The sequence below is a fragment of the Podarcis liolepis genome (genome assembly GCF_965112155.1).
Source record: "Podarcis liolepis genome assembly, chromosome: 14".
Classification (NCBI taxonomy): Eukaryota; Metazoa; Chordata; class Lepidosauria; order Squamata; family Lacertidae; genus Podarcis; species Podarcis liolepis.
The window spans coordinates 13,164,955-13,190,290 of NC_139569.1; the positions used below are offsets into that span (position 1 = coordinate 13,164,955).

General features: G+C 44.6%; 2 protein-coding genes across 4 annotated transcripts in view; one reads left to right on the forward strand and one right to left on the reverse strand.

Moving 5' to 3' along the window:
* On the forward strand, nt 1–24,071 carry FOXL3 (forkhead box L3). 2 transcript variants are annotated; one of them, XM_083474532.1, is made up of 4 exons: nt 1–38; nt 13,761–13,889; nt 16,550–16,718; nt 22,980–24,071. In XM_083474532.1, exons 2-4 carry the CDS (start codon nt 13,783–13,785, stop codon nt 23,454–23,456), a joined length of 753 nt encoding a protein of 250 aa, XP_083330658.1. In that variant the 5' UTR covers nt 1–38; nt 13,761–13,782; the 3' UTR covers nt 23,457–24,071. The 2 variants fall into 2 exon arrangements, with proteins under 2 accessions (XP_083330658.1, XP_083330657.1); XM_083474531.1 differs by lacking the exon at nt 1–38 and adding an exon at nt 13,276–13,508.
* Nucleotides 1–25,336, reverse strand: part of PRKAR1B (protein kinase cAMP-dependent type I regulatory subunit beta) — a 539,030-nt gene that overhangs the window by 71,279 nt on the left and 442,415 nt on the right. The gene's annotated exons all lie outside the window — the stretch shown is intronic.

Sequence of the window (25,336 nt, forward strand, 5' to 3'; positions counted from 1 at the left end):
CGGGCATTTCCTTGGCTCTTTCTGTAGCTAACCGGGAGGTACGTAATTGTCGACAGACAAAAGTTCTGAGACATGTGATAAGAGAGCTGCCTGTGTATTATGGTCTACCTTCGTGTGCACAGCTAGTGAGATAGAGGCATCCTGTTAGCCACTGCTGGAAGCTACTTGCTAGAACAGAAAGACCTTTGGCGTATTCTGGTAGTGAGGTTTGCAGGCAGAAAAAAGTCATTGTAGAAATTGATCAGCATTTGAGTGATGAATACACATGCGTTTGTTTACCTAACAGCTTTCAGTACCCTTTTGTCGCCTGCTGAAGACATTATTTAGACAAGCCTACCCAGATGTTTAGAAAGTTTTAATTTCTTTAAGTCTATTTGATTGCAGTTTTAACCTTCCATATGTTTTATATTACAGTTGTGAATTTTTTTTAGTGATAATTTTATTGTTCTATCTTTTTTGTAAACCACTTTGAGGTTTTTTCTGCAATCAAGCAATATATAAATCTTATTAAACAAACAAACAACAAACTACATAACCAATCCTCACCCCCTAGGCTATAAATGGATGTGGATAATACAATAAAAGAGAAAATGTGCAGAGCTTTGCAAACTAAGGTTTGCTAGAAATGCAACTCATCCTATGTTAATGGTGTTTTCGTTTTTATAGACCTGATACAATTTCTATTATACCAAAAGTCTGGAATGTACTAATGGGGCCCTTTTTGTATCTCCTTCAATATTTCATACCTGTTTTCTGTCATTGTTTTGTTTTATGATTGATTTTGCATTTTACTAAAACAAACAAATAAACAAACAAACTACACTTCCCAGGATTCCTTGGGGGGCGGGACATGATTGTTAAAGTGGTATCAGAGTGCTTAAAATGTATAATACAGATGTGACCTAACTTTGCACTTACTACTAGGAATGGGACTTAACATTGGATACAAACCATTCCTTTCAGCATTTGGAAACAAACTGCTATTTTGATACAAATCATTGTTTCTAGTGTTTGGATACAAACCATTGTTTCTAGGAATTCTTATGAAGAACACACAATAAAACAAAAGGTGTGTGTGAGGGAGGGAGAGAGGGAAGGAGGGAGAAATGAATAAACGGGAGGAGGAAGCTGCAATTTTTTCCCTTCAAGGGATTATTGACACCAGCTCCAAAATACTGTGTTAGCAGAAGACTTATCTGCTGCAGTCTTCACAGTAGGGTTATCTGCCCCTTTAACGTGATAGATGGTTGGAGACGTGAAGGATGATAGATGTGCGAGTCCAAGTGGTGATTCTAATTTAGGAGGTGGGGAGCTTGGTGTGTGAAAGAGAGAGACTGTCTGTCTTTGGTGAAATGTTACATAGAATCCCTGACATAAACTCTATCAAGGCTTCACTCTGGCAGCAAAATTTGCCTCACAACTGTCACTTTCACCAGCAGGCAATCTTCCCAGAATCAACGACGAGGCTCGTTAAAAAGAACTTTTCTCATGCTCTTTATAGTAAAACCAAGGAAGGGTGACTTGGGTCAGTACAGACTGTCCTCAGCTAAAGTTAGGATTGGCTAGGCATTTACAAACTTTTTGGTGAGCAACATTGGAGGGGGGATGGTGCCAAGGAGAATCATTTGATCCCAAGTGTTCTTTCCTGTCTTTAAAGGTTCCTTCAGTCGACCCATTTATTGAGTCCTGGTCCTTATTTCCTTGCACAAAGCTTACATGTAAATTAGATGGTTTTCATTTTTTACTGCGCTCTAGTGGGGTGTATCTGGTACTGCCTGGGAATTTGTAGAACCCCCCACAATAATAATAATAATATTGTGAGTCTTGAATAATATATAATTTGTGTGTCTGTGTCTAATCTTGCCCCTTTCTAAAATTTATTTATTGGTGTGTTTTGCTTTTGTAAATCTGCCAAAGAATAAAACAAAATAAAATCAGGATTAAGGGGTTTTCTTAGGGTGGTGGAGGGTGTGTGTGTGTTGTGTTCCATTGGCGAAGTAGTGGCACTTGACCTTTTCCTAATAGATGGGGGGGGAACCAAAACATGGGGGGGTCGAGGAGGGTCAGTTTGGGGGGAGTGAGAAATGTCGCAATCTTTACCTGAGGAATGTTGGAGGGTATGGGCTTTGCACACCTGTGGACTGTTTTGGCCTGCCTGGAATGTGTCTTTGAACTCCATATTTTGTATTTGCCTGGATGGAGGACAGAGAAGTGTGTGTGTGTGTGTGTGTGTGTGTGTGTGTGTGTGTGGAACCCATTCTTCTGCAGAAAAGCAAAGTTTGCATTCATTACTCCACCTACTTTTGCTCCTGGCCCCGCCCACAACTTGCATGTGGTCATCAGAAAACTGCCCAGAAGGGAGCTGCACATCTCAGAATGGTCTACAAGTCGATCATCTTCACAGGGAATTCTGGAAATTGTAGCCATGTAAGGGGGAATTTATAGCCATGAAAGGGTGGTGCTGTGGGTTAAACCACAGAGCCTAGGACTTGCCGATCAGAAGGTCAGCGGTTCGAATCCCTGCGACGGGGTGAGCTCCCGTTGCTCGGTCCCTGCTCCTGCCAACCTAGCAGTTTGAAAGCACGTCAAAGTGCAAGTAGATAAGTAGGTACCACTCTGGTGGGAAGGTAAACGGTGTTTTCGTGCGCTGCTCTGGTTTGCCAGAAGCGGCTTAGTCATGCTGGCCACATGACCCAGAAGCTGTACACCGGCTCCCTCTGCCAGTAAAGCAAGATGAGCGCCGCAACCCCAGAGTCAGTCACAATTGGACCTAATGGTCAGGGGTCCTTTTACCTTTACCTTAAGGGGGAATAGGCTCTGCCTAACAACTCTCAGCACCCTTAATGAACTCCAGCTCCCAGAATCCTTTGGAGGGTAGCCATGACTGCTTAAAGCAGTATCATAGTGCTTTCAAATGTATGATGCCCGTATATTCTCAAGCTTGGGTCCCCAGATTTTGTTGGACTACAACTCCCATCATCCCTAGCTATCAGGACTAGTGGTCAGGGATGATGGGAGTTGTAGTCCAACAACATCTGGGGACCCAAGCTCAAGAAAGGCTGCCTTAGATGGATTCGCTTGCACCCCTATCCACTTGCAAGCAGCAGGGAGTGTTGTTGCATACAGCAGCCAGCCACTTTCCACAGCTGCCGCTCATTTTCTTTCCGAATCTGTTCTCTCAGCAAAAGCAGTTTAATTAAAATTGGTGCGTAACTGTCTGATGCCATTTTGGGCACCAACGAAGGCGGTGAACATCTGGAACAAGTTCCTCGTCCACAGTTAGTGTTTAAGTCAGAATGTAAACACTTGCATTCATCCAAACAAACCTTTAATTGGCTAGGCGGTGCTGTGAAGACCAGTGGAAGAGTTCAGGTCAGCATCCCCTGAAATATGCAATTGTGGGAGAGGGATAAGAAGCACCCCGGTTTTATTTAGGTGTATCTTTTTATCATGTTCTTCAGCCCCCCAAAATGTACTCAGAGTGACTTACGAGTCATTAAAAATAAAAGAAGAAGAAGGAGTCCCTGCCTTCAGGCTTACAATCTAAACAAGGCACAACACAAAAGGAAAATGTATTGGGATGTGAGGAGGAAAAACCAAAACTCGGGCTCAAGTTCATAGCAACCATTTATTTATTTATAAAAATATTTCTATGCAGCTCATACAGATATTATTAATAAACATGTGTGTCAGGGGTTCAGGAGCAGAGGCAAGGGCAAGGGAGGAAACAGAGAGCGAGGGGGAGGAGGCAGAAGAAAAGATGAGTGATGACGACGACCCGAGATCTCCGAGTCTTTCCAGTGAATCAGAAGATTCACAGAAAGGAGCACCAGTGGCCAGGGCAAGGGGGGAGTCCAGGGGGACACCCCAGGAAGAAAGGGCCAGAGGGGGCTCAGAGGGGAGCAGTTGGAAATCGGGACCAGCGTCACCAACAGAGAGCAGGGGAGAGGAAGGGCGCCAGGGATCAAGCGCTGGAAGCTCACAACAGGAGGGAGGGCACGAGTCAGGAGTGGCCACACCTCCATCGGGGAGCGAAGAAACGGTCAGACGGAAAGTGGAAGGTTGGGCGCGCGCGCCAAGTTCAAATGCACAGGAAGGTGGCGCAGTAAGCAGCCCGGAAAGGGAGCCAGGTCCTAAAGCCCGGCGCAAGGAGACAGGAGGGTCCGGGGGGTCAGCGTCAGAAGAATCCCGGAAGGAAGAGACCCCGGGGGGCAGAGGGACCCAGAGAAGAACAGTCAGGCGGAAAAGGTGGAGTAAGGCTAGGGTATTAAGTTGGTGTACAGGGGGCGGAGACTCAGACGGAGCTTCGCCGGTCTAACCCTTAAGACGTAGAGTTGCGCGCAGCAGCTTGAGAATGGAAACTGTAACTCAATAAAAGACTTTTACAAGTGACCGCTGGCTAGCGTGATCCTCTGTGAGCTAGGATCTGGGAGCAGCTCTGACAATGTGGTTTAACAATCCATTTCTCTTCCCAGTGATTTATGGGAATTGTAGCTCTGTGAGGGTAAGGCGGGGGGGTGTGTGTCTCCTAACAACTCTCAGGACTCTTCCCAAGCTCACAGGATTCTTTGGGGGAAAGTTATGTCTTGCTTAAAGTAGTATGGTACTGCTTTAAATGCACATTGCAGATGGAGCCCTGGACTGTGCAAATTGTATCTTGACTACTCATATTGTTTCCTTCTGTTGGCTACTTAGCTTCACTTCATTTGTAATCTGTGTTTTCTCCAAAGAGCTTAGGGTAGCACCTATAGTTCATACACACACTCACATTTTATCTTCACCACAACCCTATGTGGTAGGACAGGCCCAAGATCACCCAGTCAGCTTCATAGCCAAGAGAGGATTCAAAGCTAGGACCTCCTACACACACATAAACCCTCACTTTCTTCTTCTCTCTACAGTGGTACCTCGAGTTTACTTAATTCATCCAGGAGGTCCATTCTTAACCTGAAACTGTTCTTAACCTGAAGCACCACTTTAGCTAATGGGGCCTCCCACTGCCACCCCCCCCCCCGCGATTTCTGTTCTCATCCTGAAGCAACGTTCTTAACCTGAAGCATTATTTCTGGGTTAGCAAAGTCTGCAACCTGAAGTGTATGTAACCTGAAGCATATGTAACCTGAGGTAACACTGCATCTCGACTTCAGGACAAGCTTTACCTGTTTCTGACTTTTATGCAGCCCTCAAAGGTGTAGAGCAGGCTTCCTCAACCTCAGCCCTACCAGATGTTTTGAGACTCCAGATGTTTTGAGTTCCCATCATCCCTGACCACTGGTCCTGGTAGCTAGGGATCATGGGAGTTGTAGGCCAAAAACATCTGGAGGGCCGAGGTTGAGCGTTTCTGTCCTAAGAATAGGTGATGATTTGAGTAGCCTAAATATAATCAATTAGAATTTGAGGTCACCTGGGAAACATCTGTAGCCCTTTGCTCTGAATTTCTAAGTGGAAAGCTGCAGGTGCTGATCAATTAATCTGTTACTATAATTGATTTACAGTGCAATCACAGAAGTAGAGTTCAATGAGACTTACTTCCACACTTGGACTTATTTCTGGAGAAGAAGATCCACAGGTTTGTACACTACCGTAAATCCCTTTTTAATCAATTGAAAAGTTATCCCTGATTAACTGGGCGAGACTTTGTCTTTAAAAAAAATAATGCTAATTAATTTTAATGCAGGCACAAAAAACAGCAGAAAGGAATTCCCCCTTCAATCTCATATATGAAGGAATGCCTATTTTAAGATGGCATATAAGAAGCTTATAGAATCATAGAATCATAGAGTTGGAATAGACCACAAGGGCCATCGAGTCCAACCCCCTGCCAAGCAGGAAACACCATCAGAGCACTCCTGACATATGGTTGTCAAGCCTCTGCTTAAAGACCTCCAAAGTAGGAGACTCCACCACACTCCTTGGCAGCAAATTCCACTGTCAAACAGCTCTTACTGTCAGGAAGTTCTTCCTAATGTTTAGGTGGAATCTTCTTTCTTGTAGTTTGGATCCATTGCTCCGTGTCCGCTTCTCTGGAGCAGCAGAAAACAACCTTTCTCCCTCCTCTATATGACATCCTTTTATATATTTGAACATGGCTATCATATCACCCCTTAACCTTCTCTTCTCTTTTTTTATAATTTTTTTTATTGATTTTACAAAGTTTTTATAAACAATACAAACAAATAAAGAAACAAACAAACATGTATAATTTCATCTCCTTTTTTCATAAACCTCACTTCTCTGACTCCCCCAAACCTCCCCTTTCTACATCCCACTTTCCAAAATTATTTCAGCAAATCCTAAACTTAATTTTATCAAATTTGTCTCTTATTTGTTCTTTTCTTTTACTTAATCTTTTGTCGCTGTAATCTCCTTTTCTTACTAAAAACCTCAACATTTTAGCATTCATTAATTTTGTAATATTTCTTGAGATAAATTTTAAATTTCTTCCAGTCTTCATCCGCCGTCTCTTTCCCCTGTTCACGGATTCTGTCGGTCATTTCAGCCATTAACCTCCTCTTCTCCAGGCTAAACATGCCCAGCTCCCTTAGCCGTTCCTCATAAGGCATCGTTTCCAGGCCTTTGACCATTTTGGTTGCCCTCCTCTGGACACGTTCCAGTTTGTCAGTGTCCTTCTTGAACTGTGGTGCCCAGAACTGGACACAATACTCCAGGTGAGGTCTGACCAGAGCAGAATACAGTGGCACTATTACTTCCCTTGATCTAGATGCTATACTCCTATTGATGCAGCCCAGAATTGCATTGGCTTTTTTAGCTGCCGCGTCACACTGTTGGCTCATGTCAAGTTTGTGGTCAACCAAGACTCCTAGATCCTTTTCACATGTACTGCTCTCAAGCCAGGTGTCACCCATCTTGTATTTGTGCCTCTCTTTTTTTTTTTTTTTTTTTGCCCAAGTGCAATACTTTACATTTCTCCCTGTTAAAGTTCATCTTGTTTGTTTTGGCCCAGTTCTCTAATCTGTCAAGGTCGTTTTGAAGTGTGATCCTGTCCTCTGGGGTGTTAGCCACCCCTCCCAGTTTGGTGTCATCTGCAAATTTGATCAGGATGCCCTTGAGTCCATCATCCAAGTCGTTGATAAAGATGTTGAATAAGACCGGGCCCAAGACAGAACCCTGTGGCACCCCACTAGTCACTCTTCTCCAGGATGAAGAGGAACAACTTGTCTTCTGCCAAGTCAAAACTATGGGTCCATTTAGCTCAGTATTGTCAACACTGACTGGCAGCTGTTCTCCAGAGCTGGCAGTGCCACCTGCCATACCTGGAGATGTTAGAGATTGCACCTGGACCTTTTACAAGCCAGGTAGATGCTGTAAAATCAAAACACTTGATAAAGTTGCTAAAATTCCTTGCTGCATTAATCACCTTTATATTACCAATTGTCATTTTCTATGTTTCTAATATTTGCTTGGTATTCCAATTTTTAAAATATCCTTTCCCCTATTCCCTGTCTGCATGCATTGTCATTGCACCAATGCCTAGACTTTGGATTGGATAGAAAAGTAAACAATTATTTCTCCCTTTTATTAACAATTATGGGATGGGGGGGGGGTAACCCCCCCTGGAATTATAAAAAGATCCAACTGCATGCATCACATTCTTTTAATCATTGTCATAATGATATAATATTTCAGCTCGGTTTTTATATGAAAGTTTTATTTTGCTCTGGCTTTCTCTCTTTTCACAGAAAGCAAATCTTACATGGCATTTTAATCATCCGCTTAATCTCCCAAATCAAATAGTTTACAGCTTTACATTCTGGAAATATACACCAGAAGGGTTGAAAAAAGTGCCCAGTAAAATTATGGTTTTATGATAACGCCGGGTATGAGTTACAGTTTCCCCAGTAAAATCACGGCAGCCAAACAGATGCTAAGGCAAAAGCATTGCTCAGCTTCACTCCTCTATAATAACTGGGACACCTGCTAATGTTGCCATTGCAGTTAAAGGTCCTCCTATATTTCTTTTGTAAACATTCTTTTGGGGAGATTTATCAACTGGCCATAAATAGTCAGCCAGGGATGAAATGCAGCACAGAAGGCCTTAAAACAAAAGACACACTGCCATTTGGATTTCAAAAGCACGCTGGCAGAATTCGGTTGTTGTGTCTATTTGCTCACTGTAGGAATCCAAATTCCGACTTTGTTTGTTGACTTCAAGTAATCTAGGGCAGTTGTCTAGTTGTTATTGTTTTTCCAATCTGCAAGAAGATGCACCCAATGGCCCATGCTTGACATTCGTTTCTAGAACAACCGCAACACGCCCAAACAATGCAAAGGCAGACAAAACAGGGTAAGTTAAATTTAGCACGTTAGAGCAACTCGCAAAACAGAAATGTTGCTAATATTACCGAAATGCTTTCAGCTCCCTGAAACTCCTGCAGGTAGGTTGTGTGAGAAGGTTTTATATTCATATCCCATTTCATTTTAGGAAAAATTTCAGGCTTGATTATTGTAACTCGCTCTACGCGGGGCTGCCCTTGAAGCTGACCCAGAAACTCCAGCGGGTGCAGAATGCTGCGGTGAGACTCCTGACAGGGTTCTTGTCGTGGGATGACATTCATCCAGTGCTTTACCAGCTGCACTGGCTCCCGGTGGACTACAGAGTCAGGTTTAAGGTGCTGGTTTTGACCTTTAAAGTCCTATGTGGCCCAGGACCCAAGTACCTACGGGACCCCCTCTCTTGGTGTGCCCCGCGGAGGACCTTAAGGTCCACAAATGACAACACCTTGGGGGTCCCAAGTAACAAGGTGGTTAGATGGGTCTCAACTAGGGCCAGGGCCTTTTCAGTACTGGCCCCGACTTGGTGGAACGCTCTGTCACAAGAGACTAGGGCCCTACGGGACTTGACATCTTTCGGCAGGGCCTGCAAGACAGAGCTGTTCTGCCTGGCCTTTGGTTTGGACTCAGTCTGACCCTTATGTTTCCCTCCCCTTATGGTTTTGATCTATGGGCTACTTTTAAAATGAGGCTTCATTTTAAATTGCATTTTAACCTGTATTTTAAATTGGTCCCCCCCCCATTATGTTTTTACTGTAATTTTACTGGTATTAGCCGCCCTGAGCCCGGCTCTGGCTGGGGAGGGCGGGGTATGGTATAAATAAAATTTATTATTATTATTTATTATGCAGGCTCAGTGTTGGATTTGCGGTTAGTTCATACATAAGGGATGTGGGGCAAAATGTGGCATTATGGAGCACCCTTGTTCAGTGGGAGACCTGTGGCTCACTGGTTGCACACTCAAAAGGTCCAAGATTGTATCCCCAGCACCTCCAGACATGACTAGGAGAGGCTCCCCACCAGGAATCCCCGAGAGTCACTTCTAGTTAGCAAAAACAATGTTGAGCTACATGAAAAGATGGCCTGACTCACTATAAGACAGTTTTCTACATTGTTGGTTCCAGCCAGCCACGCTCTCCTCTAATATATTCCATTCCATCCCCCCACACCGACTTCTCCCTTTCCTTCCAGGCCCGGATTTAGGTTTGATGATGCCCTAAGCTACTGAAGGAAATGGGGCCCCTTATATGTCCAGCTGTCCTTTTGTCAACAACAAATCATCCCTTTTTTGTGTGTTGAATATATGTATGGTATGTTAATTTATGGACCTAATAGGTATCTAAAGCCATTTGCACATAACAAACAGGAGTCTACACAACACGAAACACTGTTGCTGTATGTAGGTTTTATTCTATATGTTTATCTTATATTTTGGAAATGTACATCCAGGTTTTTTCCTTTAAATTTTTTGGGGGGCCCAAGAGAGTGGGGCCCTAAGATATAGCTTGTTTAGCTTATACAGCGGTACCTCGGGTTACATACGCTTCAGGTTACAGACTCCGCTAACCCAGAAATAGTACCTCGGGTTAAGAACTTTGCTTCAGGATAAGAACAGAAATCGTGCTCTGGCGGTGCGGCGGCTGTGGGAGGGCCCATTAGCTAAAGTGGTGCTTCAAGTTAAGAACAGTTTCAGGTTAAGAACGGACTTCCAGAACGAATTAAGCTCTTAACCCGAGGTACCACTGTACTTAAATCCGGCACTGTTCCCTTCCCTTCCCCAATAGTCAATTAGCATTCTGCAGCTGCTGAGCATGCTCAGTTCCCATTTGGCTTTTTTTGAGTCTCTTCCCCTCCTAGCACACACTCCTTAAGGTTCTAGTTTCAAAGATTTTTAGCACATCTGAAAGCCTTGGGGTTCTCTTGAGCCTGATGATACCTTCATCTTGCACGTGGATGGTGCTGTTTTGGCGACAAAAGGTTCTGCACTCCACCCCATAACTTCTGAAATGGAAGCAATGGGAACTCGGCTTTCTATGCTTGGTGTAGAGAGGCTCAAGGCATAAGATGTGTCACAAATTCCTGCACTCTTTGCTGTGCCTCTGTGGACACAATATAGGGCAATCTGAACCCAGGGATGAGAGAATCTGTCTGCTTCAGTTTCTCCCCGTTTCTCATTTTTCCAGCCTAAAGTTCAGTTCCCAACATTTCCATTCGTGATTTTTCTTCCTTTTTCTTTTCTTTAAAAAAGTCCTCGTGAGAATTCATCAGGATTTTTGTGCAAATTGCTTCTGATCAACCCATCTTCCCTATGCATTTTGTCTAATAAGCATATTTTCCCCCAAAACATTCTCCTTTAATATCATGCTTTGGTGTTTGCTTCTTTTTTTCCTTCATAATATAGATGCATTTTATAGACACTTTTCACCATAACATAGACATTTGGCTTGGCTGGAGAACTGCATCGCAAAATTTGGAGAAGTGCGAATTTTGGACAATCACTGAGCTTCCGCTCATAAAAGTGTGTAATCAGTAGATTTGCCTTTAAATGCAAACGGATTCAAATTCCTCAGCATCTTTAACCACCCTGTTGTCTGCCTCCAAAGTGTATGGAAGAAGAACACATGAAGCTGTTAAGAAAGAGTGCTACATAGGAGGGGTGGGGGACCTGTGGCCCTCCAGAAATTGTTGAATAATAATAATAATAATAATAATAATTTTTTATTTATACCCTGCCCATCTGGCTGGGTCTCACCAGCCACTCTGGGCGGCTTCCAACAAAACACTAAAATACAATAACCTATTAATCATTGAAAGCTTCCCTAAACAGGGCTGCCTTTAGATGTCTTCTAAAAGTTTGGTAGTTATTTTCTCTTTGACATCTGGTGGGAGGGTGTTCCACAGGGCAGGCGCCACTACTGAGAAGGCCCTCTGCCTGGTTCCCTGTAACCTGGCTTCTTGCAGCGAGGGAACCACCAGAAGGCCCTCTGCACTGGACCTCAGTGTCCAGGCAGAACGATGGAGGTGGAGGCGCTTCTTCAGGTATACTGGGCCAAGGCCATTTAGGGCTTTAAAGGTCAGCACCAACACTTGTCAACTCCCATCAACTCCCATCATTCCCAGCCAGCAAAGCCAATGGTCAGGGATGGTGACAGTTGCAGTCCATCAACACCTGGATGGCACTGTTTGGCCCTGATTTACACACAGAGAGAAGCTTAGTTCACACACATCACTGTAAGCCAAAGCTAAGATTAACTCAGTACTAGGATTCTAGATTCAGGTAGGTAGCCATGTTGGTCTGACGCAGTCAAAATAAATTAAAAATTAAAAAATTGTCCAGTAGCACCTTAGAGACCAACTAAGTTTGTTCTGGGTATAAGCTTTTGTGTGCATGCATACTTCTTCAGATACACTGAAACAGAAGTCACCAGACCCTTATATTTAGTGGGAGGATGGGGTGGGGTTTGGGGAAATTAGGAATTGAGGTGAAATTCAATTCAGGTCTCTTTTAAAGCCAAATCTACCAAATTTGCACATCCTAAACCACCATGTAAACCGAAGCATGGCTAGCCTTTGAAATTTGCACTCATCTGAATTTTGCAATGCAGGTCACCAACAAAACAGTCTTTACAAAAATGAGTTTATTAGGAGAAAGCGTGCATAAAAATGAAGATGTGAGTGAAGATAACATTCAGAAATCCATTATATTAGGGAAAACTGCTTGCACAAATGTGCACACGTAGAAATGAATCGGGTACTTTCTATTTCAACCTTGAAATGTCTGCTGAAAACATTTCTATTCCACCAGGATAGTCTGACCATAGTTGTCCATAAAATCATAGAATCGTAGCATTGGGAGGGACCCAGAGGATCATTTAGTCCAGTGATGACCAAACATGGCCCTCCAGCTGTTTTGGGACTACAACTCCCATCATCCCTAGCTTACAGGACCAGTGGTCAGGGATGATGGGAATTGTAGTCCCCAAACAGCTGGAGGGCCAACTTTGGCCATCACTGATCTAGTCCAACCCTGTGCAATGCAGGAATATGCAGCTGTTCCATATGGGGACCTAACTTGCAACCTTGTTCTGATAACCTCCAAGTCCATGTTCTGATAACCTCCAAGTTGTACAACTGCAATGCCGTTCTTGGCCAGGGAAACATCCTAAGGGCTGGTTGGGAAAGCACCAAGGGCCACATTTGACCCCTGGACCTGAGATTCCCTACCCTGATGTAGAGAATATTTCATTGGGTGGACCAGTGATCCAACTTCCTTTGTTCCCGCCTTTCCCACCGTTTTCCAACCCAGCCAACCCTCTTCCAAAACAAGCCACCGATTTGCATTGGCTCCTCTTCTCCTCAGAGTAACTGGCTTCCTGGGGGAAGTGGCTGTCTTCAAATAATTTAATTATCATGTAGCGTGCGCACCTTTCAGGGAACCCCCTCCTTTCCCATAATGAAACCGTTGAATGATTTGCCTTTGGTTTTACAACACATGTTGGAAACCACTCCAAAGCATTGCAAGAGAAGGAGGAGAGAGAGAGAGAGAGAGAGAGAGAGAGAGAGAGAGAGAGAGACTATCAAATTGTTACAGGATTGGATGCCAACACAGAGAGTTATTAGTCTAATTCATCCTACAGATCAAAGCCCACACACAGGCAGCTATCCTGCCTACAGCTATTTTCCTTTTACTTTCCTACTTGACAGTAGTCCCCCCCCCACCAGTCCTTCTGTTCTGTCCTCTTTGACACACACAGAGACACACACATTTGTGTGTATTCCCACCCCCCTTCCCAGTTGTGGAAACAGAATTTACGCCCGTTGGGGGGGGCGGTTTAAAAAACAAAACAAAGCAAAACACCAGGACGGGCAGTTTGCCATGTCCTCTCAAGGGGGTTTTATTTATGACTCAATGAGGGATGGATTTTGGAAAAGCAAAACGACAACAACCCGGAGTGATTGGGACTGTCCTATGTCTCCTTTATTTGTCTTAAACACCAAGGAAGAGAAGGAACTCTGGAGCCTTGTTTACAAGAAAGAGTTATGAAGCCAGTTGGGCTATTTAATTTGGCCACATTGTGTATGTCGTTGGCAAGCGGGAGGCTGGTGCCCATCTTGCCAGTGGGGGACCACCCAGGAAGGCAGGAGTGCATAGCTACTGGCTGTTGCATCCACCCAAGTTCAAAGGTTCAGGAGAGACCTTTACCACACTTGAATCGGTTAGTCGCTGCCTTTTTCATTTTCCTCCAGCGAGAGCAGGGGGAAGGGAGAGCGAGCCCACCGAGGATATTCGGAAAGGGTTGTTTGGGGACTCCAAGACTGCAACAACAAAAATTGCCACTGTGTGGATTAAAAAGGGGGGAGAGAGAGAGGAGGGAGGGTGGAAGCAAAGGCAAAGAGGGAGGAGAGAAGAAACAGAGAAGCATCATTCTTCCACCTCTCTCCCTCTCTCTTTCTCTCCTACTTCACAGAAGCCAAAAGAGGACAAGGAATATGTTTGATAACACCCAGTACCCCTATAATTGCTTTAATTACGATGGGGATGATTACCCAACCTGCAGCTCTGATGAAGAGAAAAGGTTCACCAGACCAGCATACAGGTAAGCTTAACTTTTCCAACTCTCTTTCTCTCTCTCTCCATATTGTCAGTTGCTGGGGAATTCCTCTGTGATTCTTTGCAACACTCATCCGTAAGCATCTTTCAGGTGTGGGCAAACAAAAACGAAATAAAATGGATATGGGGTTGCAATGATTTTTGGATTTTTTTTTAATGACTCGTTTTTATGCATTTCAACTGCTCGCATTATTTTAGAAATAGGAGCCAGTTTGAGCTTGGGATTTCAACCAGGGGGGCTCCAGACTGAAGTGGCAAAAAAAGGTTTGCTTGGGTGGCCTCAGTCTGATCAGACTTGCCTACTGCAGAGGGTTGTTTGGCAGATAAAATGTGTACAGTGTCATAAGTTTTTCCCTTCAAAAATGTAGCCTTATTTTAGTTTTAGAATTGATAGGGATTGCTGTCCTCTGATCAATCTCCAACCCCCCTCCCCATTCTCTACAACAATCTAATGAATATGTCTTAAATGCATAAGGTGCTAAATTAACCACTTTAGGCAAGGATATAAGTGAAATACTCAGGACCTCAGCCTCTTAAGCAAGTCTGATTAGTCACTTCTAAATCTTTCAAAACGGCTGGATTTTGACTTACTAAGTAGCTAATCAAATGTGCATATTACAAAAAAATATCTAGGTTCATTTTTGAGAGATTGAAGGAAGCTTATGGTTATTGAGGAAAAACCTACGACTCATTATTAAAAGAGAAGATTGTCTTTAACCATTTCTTCTTTATTCTCTCTTGCATTAACACCACACCTTAAAAAATAGAGTATGTCCTTAACTCTCAGATCCACTGCTAAAGATTAATCAACCAAAGCATGAGTTGATTAATACACTATTTACATTAAGTTGCACTTCCCAAAGATCACAAAGAGAAATACTTCCTGTTCCACTATGCACAGTTGTATGGGAATAACTGGGCATCCAATGCATGTCTACTCATAGGCAAGCCCCATTAAGTTCTGTGGGGCTTACTCCCAGGTAAACATGTGTAGAATTGTCACTTGAGCCCCCTAGAACTCAGTGGCACATGCCACATCCAAGTCAACCTGGACAGAACTGAATTGCAAAGTGATCCTTTGATATGAAGTGCAACCGCCTGCCACAATTCACAGGAATTTCAGTGCTGAGAAACTTCTGTTGTTGTTGGTTTTTCAAAAAAAGTTGCAAAACGTGCCTGGGCATGCTTTTTGGTGGTGGTGTGTGTTTGTGTGTTTTAAATCAAAGCTCTTTCACTTGAGTGGAATGGAAAAACAGTTGCCAAAACAGAGAGATTGCATTTCTCACTGTGCAACTAGAAGAATCCTTAAGTATTTTCCTTATGCAGTCAGCAGCAGTCCTGCTACTTCTCATGCAATAATGGGCCAGTCATTGCTGTAGACGAGGACTGAAGGAGAATCCAGGACATCTCTACTAGGCGCAAATCCTACTTTCAAGATCTCTTTTTAAAGAAACGTTTTGTGCTTTCCGCAATCAACTTTCCTGAGTCATAAACGCCCAGGTGTTCTCAGTGAGAGAATGTGACTTGATTTGAGAGCTAACGTGAGATTTGGACTCAAATTCCAGCATGCGGACTTTGTTTGTCGATGACTTGGAAGTTTTTCCAACTTACCCTCTTCTTGTTGCAACTCACCCTGGGACCTCATGACAAAAGGCAGTTAACTTCAATGGGTCTACTCTATGTAGGGCTAGTGTTGGTTACAACCTAATACCCACTGACCCCACTCATGGAGCCCAGTGCTTCAAACAACTCTCTCAAGAGACTATCCAAAGAAAGTGGGCATCTCAAGAGCAGCGCTGTCCAATGGACGGAGCTGTGCAGTGCAAATGTTAAGAGCATGAACGATGAGCTGGAAAGCTCCCAGTTCAGTTACCACACTGACCTCAAGCAGGCTTCTATCTCTGAGTCTCCACTGGTAATATGGGAGACAGTGTGGTATAGCAATTTGATTGCTGGACCAAGGCTGATTCACATCCCCACTAAGTTATAGAGGTCACTAGGTGACCTTGGGCCAGAAACACACTTTGCCTTTGTTTCTGATCCTATCCTACCTCACAGAGTTGTTGTGCTGCGAAAATACGGTGGGGTAGAGAATTACGAATGTTCACCTGTGTTCCCTGAAGGAAAGATGAGAAATAAATAAATAAAGCAGGGGTCATCATCACCATCATCACCATACATTACTGCAGCAATGATTTGAGAACTTAGAACAGCATTATGCATGAAATATTTCTAGGGTTGGATCCTGACTAAGGCTAAAGCTGTAGTCCTACTGAAAACAAAGGCACTTACTCCTGAGGAAGCGTCTTCGTTATTGGGCGTTGGGTCTCATTGTTATTTAGGTCCCATTGTTGTTACTTTGGTTTCAATGGGACCGTTCTGCATAGTTAGTCCTGACTCAATTGAAGCCCCATTGACTTCAATGGGAAGTCACTGTAACTAACCATCCTATGCATGTCTATTTGGAACAAAGCCCTTGCCATATTCAGCGGAGCTTATTCCTGAATGTGTATTGTTTAGGATCACAGCCTTGGAGTTGGATTGAATCTTATGTGAGGTTGCTTCCAGAGTCTCTATGCCCGTAGCATCGACACCTTTCTATACAGGACGGCATTGCGATTCGTTTTCTTTTGTTTCATGTTGCAGCTACATCGCTTTAATTGCAATGGCCATTCAGCAGAGCCCCTCCAACAAAGTGACTCTTTCTGGCATTTACGACTTCATCATGAAGAAATTCCCTTACTACAGGACAAACCAGCGAGCCTGGCAGAACTCCATCCGCCACAACCTCTCCCTCAACAGCTGCTTTGTCAAGGTAGGACCAGCAAACCGCAGCAGCAGTCCACAACCTGGAAAGGGAGACTTGGGTTGTGCAAGCTGCTCGGCTGGGAGCCCTATTTGCAAGAGGATGCTGTGCACATCTGGCTGTAGAATCAGCTCAGATGTGGCCATAGGGAACCAGCACTGTGCTGGAAACTGTCTCTTGATTTCTCCCCTGTGAAAGGGGGCTTTCAATAAGCCTCTCAGCGCCAGTTGCTGCGAATCACAAACTGGAAGAGCTCTGTTGCGCTCACATCCTGCTTTCAGGCTTCCCATGCACAAATCGCCACCGTCGTCATTATATTAAATTTGTATACTGCCCTCATAGATCTCAGGGCAGTTCACAACATAAATTAACAGTGAAACCTCAGGTTGCGAACATGATCCGTGTGGGAGGCATGTTCGCAACCCGCAGCATTCACAATCCACAGCGGCACCTCTGCGCGCACACTGGTTGCGATTTGACATTTCTGTGCATGCGCACAGCGCAATTAAGTGTTTCCATGCATGCGTGAGCGCCGAAACCTGGAAGTAACCCATTCTGGTACTTTCGGGTTCAGTGCGGTGCGCAACCCGAAAACACACAACCTGAAGCGTCTGTAACCCGAGGTATGACTGTACAAAATAAACAACAAAAAATACACAATAAAAATAAGAATAAAGACAACCCAATAATCCCTCAATCCATAACACTTTTAAAAGGGCCACTGTGAGAATAATAATAATAATTTGTTATTTATAACCCTGCCCATCTGGCTGGGTTTCCCCAGCCACTCTGGGCAACTCCCAACAGAGTATTAAAAACACGATAAAACATGAAACATAAAAACTCCCCTAAACAGGGCTGCCTTCAGATGTCTTCTAAAAGTCAGATAGTTATTTATTTCCCTGACATCTGATGGGAGGGCGTTCCACAGGAGAGGCGCCACTACCGAGAAGGCCCTCTGCCTGGTTCCCTGTAACCTCACTTCTCACAATGAGGGAACCGCCAGAAGACCCTCGGAGCTGGACCTCAGTGTCTGGACAGAACGATGGGGGTGGAGACGCTCCTTCAGGTATACTAGAACAGGACTAGAGCCATTAGCCTGATTCAGCAGAAATTTCCTTATGTTATTATAATCACAGGATTGTAGAGTTGGACCCAAGGGCCATCTAGTCCAATGTACAAATTACAGTTAAAGTACATCTGACAGATGGTTATCCAACCTCTGCTGAAAAATGGAAAAAAAGTCTACCAGCTTCTGAGGAAGTCCATTCCACTATCAAATAGCCCTTGCCATCAGGAAGTTCTCCCTAATGTTTAGTCAAAATCTCCTTACTTGCAATGGGAATTCATTTGTTTGGGTTATACCTTCTTGAGCGATTAGAAAACTAGCTTGTTCCACCTTCTATGTGACAGCCCTTCAGGTATCTGAAGACGGCTATCATATTCCTCTCTCTTCTTTTCTCCAGGTTGAACATGCCCAACTCCCTCAACCACTCCTCATAAGGCTTGGTTTACACTCCATTTGCATGTCTCCATCTCTGGACCCTTGAGAGATGCTTTAGGAAAGGGGTCAGCAAACTTTTTCAACAGGGGGCTGGTTCACTGTCCCTCAGACCTTGGGGGGGGAGGGAGGATTATATTTGGGGGGGGGGGAATAATGAATGAATTTCTGTGCCCCACAAATAACCCAGAGATGCATTTTAAATAAAAGGACACATTCTACTCATGTAAAAACACACTAATTCCTGGACTGTCCGCCAGCCAGATTTAGAAGGTGATTGGGTCGGATCTGGCCCCCAGGCCTTAGTTTGCCTACCCATGCTTTAGGATTTTGGTGCGTGTGGAGTTTTGAGCTTCCTTTGGCATTGTGAGGTGGCCGAGGGTGGTGTGTGCGTTCTTTCCAAGAAACATAACTCCATCTCTTTGCAACCTCCTTGGCTGCCTGTGCTTCCTGATCTGAAGTCTTCCTTCGAACTTTCAATGAAGCATGGGCACCCAGGAGACCTGTAGTTTGCAGGCAATTTGTAGAACAAAGGAAATGAAACTCAGAAATGCCCTGGGCCATCTTGAAAGCAGAAGAAGCACATGCACATCTGACCCAGGGAAGTTTCACCAAAATGTGCTCTCCTTTTGGATAATTTTTAAAAAAGCAATTTATTTATGGAGAATGACCAACAAGGAACAGGGAGGCGAGGACAGGAATAGGTTTTCACATAGCACTATAGGAAACGAGGAAAGCTCTATTATAGCGGTTCTCAATCTGTGGGTCCCAAGATGTTGTTGGACTACAACTCCCATCATCCCTGAGCTCTGGCCTTGCTAGCTAGGGATGATGGGAGTTGTAGTCCAATAACATCTGGGGACCCACAGGTTGAGAAAGGCTGCTCTATTATGATGGGTGAGGCTGTTTGTCCATCGAGGCCTGAATTGTCTTCTCTAGATGAGAGCAGCTCTCCGGGGTCACAGACAGGGGGCTTAGCTGGTCCTTTTGACAGCAAATGTCAAAGATCTGACTTGGAATCTTCCATATGCAAGGTGTGCTCTCTACTATAGAGCCGTCGTCCAAGCATTCTCGAGGTGCAGCTGCATGGGCAAAAATATCCCCTCTATTTCTGAAGTCCAGGTTGCGAGTGCTATGGCTGGTGATGGTTGGCAACTATGGTGACTGGTTGGGTGGAAGGCAGGGAGCCCAACAGTAGGTGGCGCCAGAGCCAATGGCAGGAAGAGCCAATGAATTCTCAGTTTGCCCCATCCTCCTCCCTGCTGGGTTCTGCAAAGGGCAACAAAGACTATGAAGTGGACAAGCAGTGTCAATTCCTGGACTTCTTGTAAGCAGAAAGGCAGACTGGTAACAGCTGACTGAGAATAGATGGAGGTTGATGGGGCAATGCCCGTAGTGGAGAAACATCCATGGGCTGTTGCTTATGGAGCTAAAATACCGCCGCCGCCACCCCACACACAGAGGGTATTTGGAGGGGAAAACTTAAGCTGGAACCCCCAACAACCGAGTGAGGACTGAACATGCTCAGTGGACATGGAATGCTGGCTAACTCTTGGGTTCGATGATTGAAAGCCAAGTGGGAAGGGGAATGGAATGGAGTTTCCTGTACAAGATTCCTTCCACGCTGCAACATTTTGTTGCAGATCCCATATTTAACAGGATTTCTATACCGCTAAATCATCTGTAGCCTCTAAGCGGTTTACATATTTAACTCATGATTTCAGCATGTCCTCAGTTGCAGCCACTGCTCTCCGATGATAATGCATAGGAGTGCTAGTGTACATTTATCAGCTCATGTGCAGGTGGAAGGTGTGCTGAGTGAGATGCTAAATGACTGTGTGACCCAGGAACATGAAGGCCATCTGGAGAGCAGGCAAATGTTACATAGTGGGACCTTAGCTCAATGGTGGAGCACATACTTTGAATACAGAAGGTCCCAGGTTTAGTTAGTTGTATCACCAGTGAAAAGGATTGGGTAGCAAGTGATGGGCAAGATCTGTGCCTTGAGGAGATGCTGCCATCCAGTGCAGGCAATAGAGTGGTGCCTCGCAAGATGAAATTAATTCGTTCTGCGAGTTTTGTTGTCTTGCGATTTTTTTTCGTCTTGCGAAGCACGGTGTCGGGAAAGTTTTGGAAAAGCTTCAAAAATCACCAAAGTCTTCAAAAACCTCAAAAAAGGCTACCACACCGCGTTCTATGAGTTGCTCCTCGAAGTCAAGTCGCAAATGTATTAACGGTGTTAAGAAAAAGGAAACAAACTTGCAAGACATTTCCGTCTTGCGAAGCAAGCCCATAGGGAAAATCGTCTTGCGAAGCAACTCAAAAAACCAAAAACCCTTTCGTCTTGCGAGTTTTTTGTCTTGCGAGGCATTCGTCTTGCGAGGTACCACTGTAGTGATCTAGCATCATTGCAAACACGAAAAAGAAACTTCATGCAATGGTGTGGTTCTTTTTGCGTGGCATTTTACTGATGTCCTCATGAGGTCTTGCAAGTGGAAAAAATATCTAAATATAACTGTTCCTACAATCATATGGAGATTGCTGCTATCTAGAGATGTGGGAGAAAATTGATTCAGTTCACATTTAAGAGAAACATACCTAATTTGCACCAAAATGCAACCTAAAACACAGCCATCCTTTGAAATTCACACTTCTCCATATTTTGGGCTGCAGTTCTTCAGCCAAGTTATTTGTACAAAAATGTGTATACTAATGCAAAGTGTGCATATAAATGAATGCAACATGCAGAATTGCATTACATTAGGGGAGAGTTACTTGCAAAGATGTGTATATTAGTCAAAACTGAATGTATTTATTAGGAGAATCTGCATTAAGTTGCTGAGGAATTTTCAGGAGGATCAGAGGCAACAAATACCCGTGGAAATAGGGAAAACTGAATTTAAGATTGGAAAAATGAGAACCTTGGAGAACCAAAATTGACAGATTTGTCCATTCCTCCTTTTATAACAATGTGTTCTCAATGCAGGTTCGTAACATAGAGGGGAGAAAGATGCAAATCAGCTGCAACAAGCTGCATAGCCAGAATTAATTAATTTAAAAACAAATTATCTGCATTGATCCAGAATTCAGAAGGGGAGGATCTTAGGGCAGAGCAGACCCTTGGGATGATATAGCAAAAGCATTGCACACAAACACACAGAGAATATCTCCAATATCTGTGCTCCCTAATGTGTATTAGGGATGCGGGTGGCGCTGTGGGTAAAACCTCAGTGCCTAGGACTTGTTGATCGTATGGTCGGCGGTTCAAATCCCTGCGGCGGGGTGAGCTCCCGTCTTTTGGTCCCAGCTCCTGCCCACCTAGCAGTTTGAAAGCACCCCTAAGTGCAAGTAGATAAATAGGTACCGCTTTATAGTGGGAAGGTAAACGGCGTTTCCGTGTGCGGCGCTGGTGCTGGCTCGCCAGAGCAGCTTCGTCACGCTGGCCACATGACCCGGAAGTGTCTCTGGACAGCGCTGGCCCCCGGCCTCTTAAGTGAGATGGGCGCACAATCCTAGAGTCGGACATGACTGCCCGTACGGGCAGGGGTACCTTTACCTTTACCTTAATGTGTATATGACCAGACACTCTCCAGATATTTTGAACTACAGCTCTTGTCATTCCTCACCCTTGAGCCTGCTGGCTGAACAGGGAAGATAATAATAATAATTTATTATTTATACCCCGCTCATCTGGCTGAGTTTCCCCAGCCACTCTGGGCGGCTCCCAATTGAGTGTTAAAAACAATACAGCATTAAATATTAAAAACTTCCCTAAACAGGGCTGCCTTCAGATGTCTTTTAAAAATAGGATAGTTGCTTATTTCCTTGACATCTGATGGGAAGGCGTTCCACAGGGCGGGTGCCACTACCGAGAAGGCCCTCTGTCTGGTTCCCTGTAACCTCACTTCTTGCAGTGAGGGAACCGCCAGAAGGCCTTCGGTGCTGGACCTCAGTGTCTGGGCTGAACGATGGAGGTGGAGATGCTCCTTCAGGTATATAGGACCGAGGCTGCTTAGGGCTTTAAAGGTCAGCACCAACAAGATCATTAATAGAGGGCAAGCCGCCTTTCCGGAAAGCTTATACACCTTGATGGATATTTTCCCCACATAACTCCTGATAAGCTTTGGAGGAACCACAAAGCTCTGTGGAACACAGTTTGAAAGCCACTGTCCAAGGTTGGTAGGGAGAAAGAGAAGCTCAGCTCTAAGTAAATGGAGATCATTGAAAATGGAGATCTTTTCACCCTCTTAGCTGCTTCTGAATGGAAGGATAGAAAATGCAGATATTGTTTTCTTCTGATGTATGCTAGTACATAGCAAATGAAAGGGGCTATTTGCCTACAACTTCTATAATTAGAGAGCCTGGTCTTCAACAGTTTGTCATATATGTTTATACGAGACTTGCATTTAAACGGACACAGATGTTGAAGCGGCTGTGTTTGTAGCACACACGCACACAAATGCCAAATTCGGGTTTTGCTTTCGCCCAGGCTTCAGCTCCGCAATCTGTTCAGAATGCTGTGCATCAACCTTAGACCTTTGGAATGAATAGCAATAAGAAAACTGAGAGAGTTCCTGTGCATGTGCAGAGTGCAGTCCCCCACTCTCTTCCACTCTTGGATTAGGGGATAACGGTCTGAGATGAGGGAAAGGTTGCAGTTTCCAGACAGCCTTGACAGATGGTTTTATATTTCTCTTAAAGGCAGTCACTGACAGAATGGATGCTTTTTCTCTCTTTTTTATTATTATTTTAAAAACAATGAATTGCAGGTTCCCCGGACAGAAGGCAATGACAAAGGGAAGGGGAATTACTGGAGCTTTGCATCGGGATGTGAATCTATGTTAGACCTGTTTGAAAACGGGAACTACAGGAGGAGGAGGAGGAGGAAGAACGTCAAAAGGGAACCCAGAGACAAACGGCCAAATGGCGGGAGCGACTGCTTGCAAGCTCTGTCCCCGGTGGATTCCGGATTCCCCGGAATCAACTCCTGTCCCGGTCAGAGAGTGCAATCCCAGCCCAAAGCTTTGGAGACTTGCGAGCTTTTTCCAAACGCCGCCGCCAGCCAAGAGAGTCTAAACAGCTCCTCCATAGGAAAATCTGACTCCGAAATTAAATTTAGCATTGATTACATTCTCTCCTCCCCAGACCCTCTGCCTGTCCTGAGGTCTCCATATCACACGGAAGATAATAAATACCACCTCTTGGATTCTCAGCAGCTGGTGAACCTTCAGTTTTGGACAATGTGAGCTTGCAAACTGGGAGGCAAACTGAGAAGGAAACAAGGGACTTTTTTTCTGTCCAACAGTGACTGCAGTCATCCCCAGGAACAGGAGACTAGATGCTTCATTGGGCTATTCAGTATCTCAAAAATGAATTTCTCTGAGGTTGGAAACTTACCACTAAACCATCCTACTGCTTGTGAACTTGCTTATGGGTCTGTGGCACTTGCCAGTTCCTGCTTGAATCGAGTGTATCTGGTGGCCCCTTTCCTCCCTTATCGGGCCCAGCTGGGCTTATTCTGTGCACACCAAACAGCACCAAGTAGCTGGGTCAAGCTGCCATTTTCATTCCCACAATGCCCCTAAAATGGGCTGCGAGCACCTCTGGCTCTCCAGAGGTTGCTGAACTACAACTCCCATCATCCCTGACCATTGGCCCATCCTTGGTTGGGCACTGATGGGAGCTGGAGTCCAGCACTGATTGGAGGACCAAAGGTTTTGCGGCCCTGCCCTAAAATGATTGCTAGACCCAACTGCTTGGAGCTCTGGTCTGAGGGGAAATATTTAAAGGAAGGGTTCAGGGCAAGAATCAGTTAGTGGGGGCTGTCAGGTTGATAGGGTTCATCCCACAAGGATTCCAAGTGTGAATAAAGGTTTTCTTTTCCACGGTCATCTGATTACACTTCACCACATTTCTGTTCTTTCAGGATGTTGGAATCACTATGGCCAGTTTTGTTCTATGGTTGCTGTCCACACACACACACACACACAGAGAGAGAGAGAGAGAGAGAGAGAGAGAGAGAGAGAGAGAAGCAGGGGGGTTTTCAGCCAAAACTCTGTCACCTCTCATCTGGGCGTCATTGCCATTCTAAGAGAACTAGGGAGGTCTTCATGGTGAGTTCCAGCACCTCTTTTTCTAGAAAAATAGCACTGCGGACACAGGTGTATTTGTACTTGCAGCGATCACACAGAAGCAGCTCAAGAAGAAAATACACACATGCCAGAAGTGGGCCAAGATTTCTCAGAAAACATTTTTCTGAGGAGAATTTCTGATCTGGCTCCCTAGAAAATAAAACTTACTTTGCCAAATGTTCTCTGAATATTCTTTATAATTTGTTTGTGTGGCAGCTGCCACTTCCCACCCCTACAATGCTCTGGAACGACAATAAGTCTGGGGTATTGTGGATGGTGCAACTTGGTGGGTAGGCCGCCAACACAGTTGCCGTAGAAACAACATCAACAATCTATGCAAAAAGAAAAGAAAAAAGCTCTACTGCTACCCTCTGAGAAAATATTACAGAATTTTTAAAAACCCCTGGATAAATTCAGTGGTTTGACCACACACACCCCAGCATTTCTCTGTCAACAAATAGTGCTGATAATTTAGAGAAACCATTTGTACATTACTATTCTTGGTTATTAAATTTGTATACCACCCTTCACCCATAGGTCTGCAGTGGCGTAGCGTGGGGGGTGCAGGGGGGCCCCGGCCACACCGGACGCAACATCTGGGGGTTAGGGTTAGGGGGCGCAAATTACTTGCCTTGCCCCGGGTGCTGACAACCCACGCTACGCCACTGTAGGTCTGTGAACCGCCCTGAGACCTCCGGGTATAAATTCAATAAATAATAATAATAGGTCTCAGGGTGGTTCACAGCATAAAAATACGGGATAAAAACACAAAATACATAAGCAAAACAAAAACAAACCGAGCCAGAGCCAAAGGCAAGCAGAACCAACCAATTCTAGATTTGTCCCCATTCTTACTCTCCTCCCTGCTGAGTCCTACAAGAGCAGCATTGAGGCTAAGGTCAGTGGCGCATCTGCCCTAATGGACCACCCTGTACTGCTTCTCAGAGCCAGTGTGGTGTAGTGGTTAAGAGCGGTAGACTCGTAATCTGGGGAAC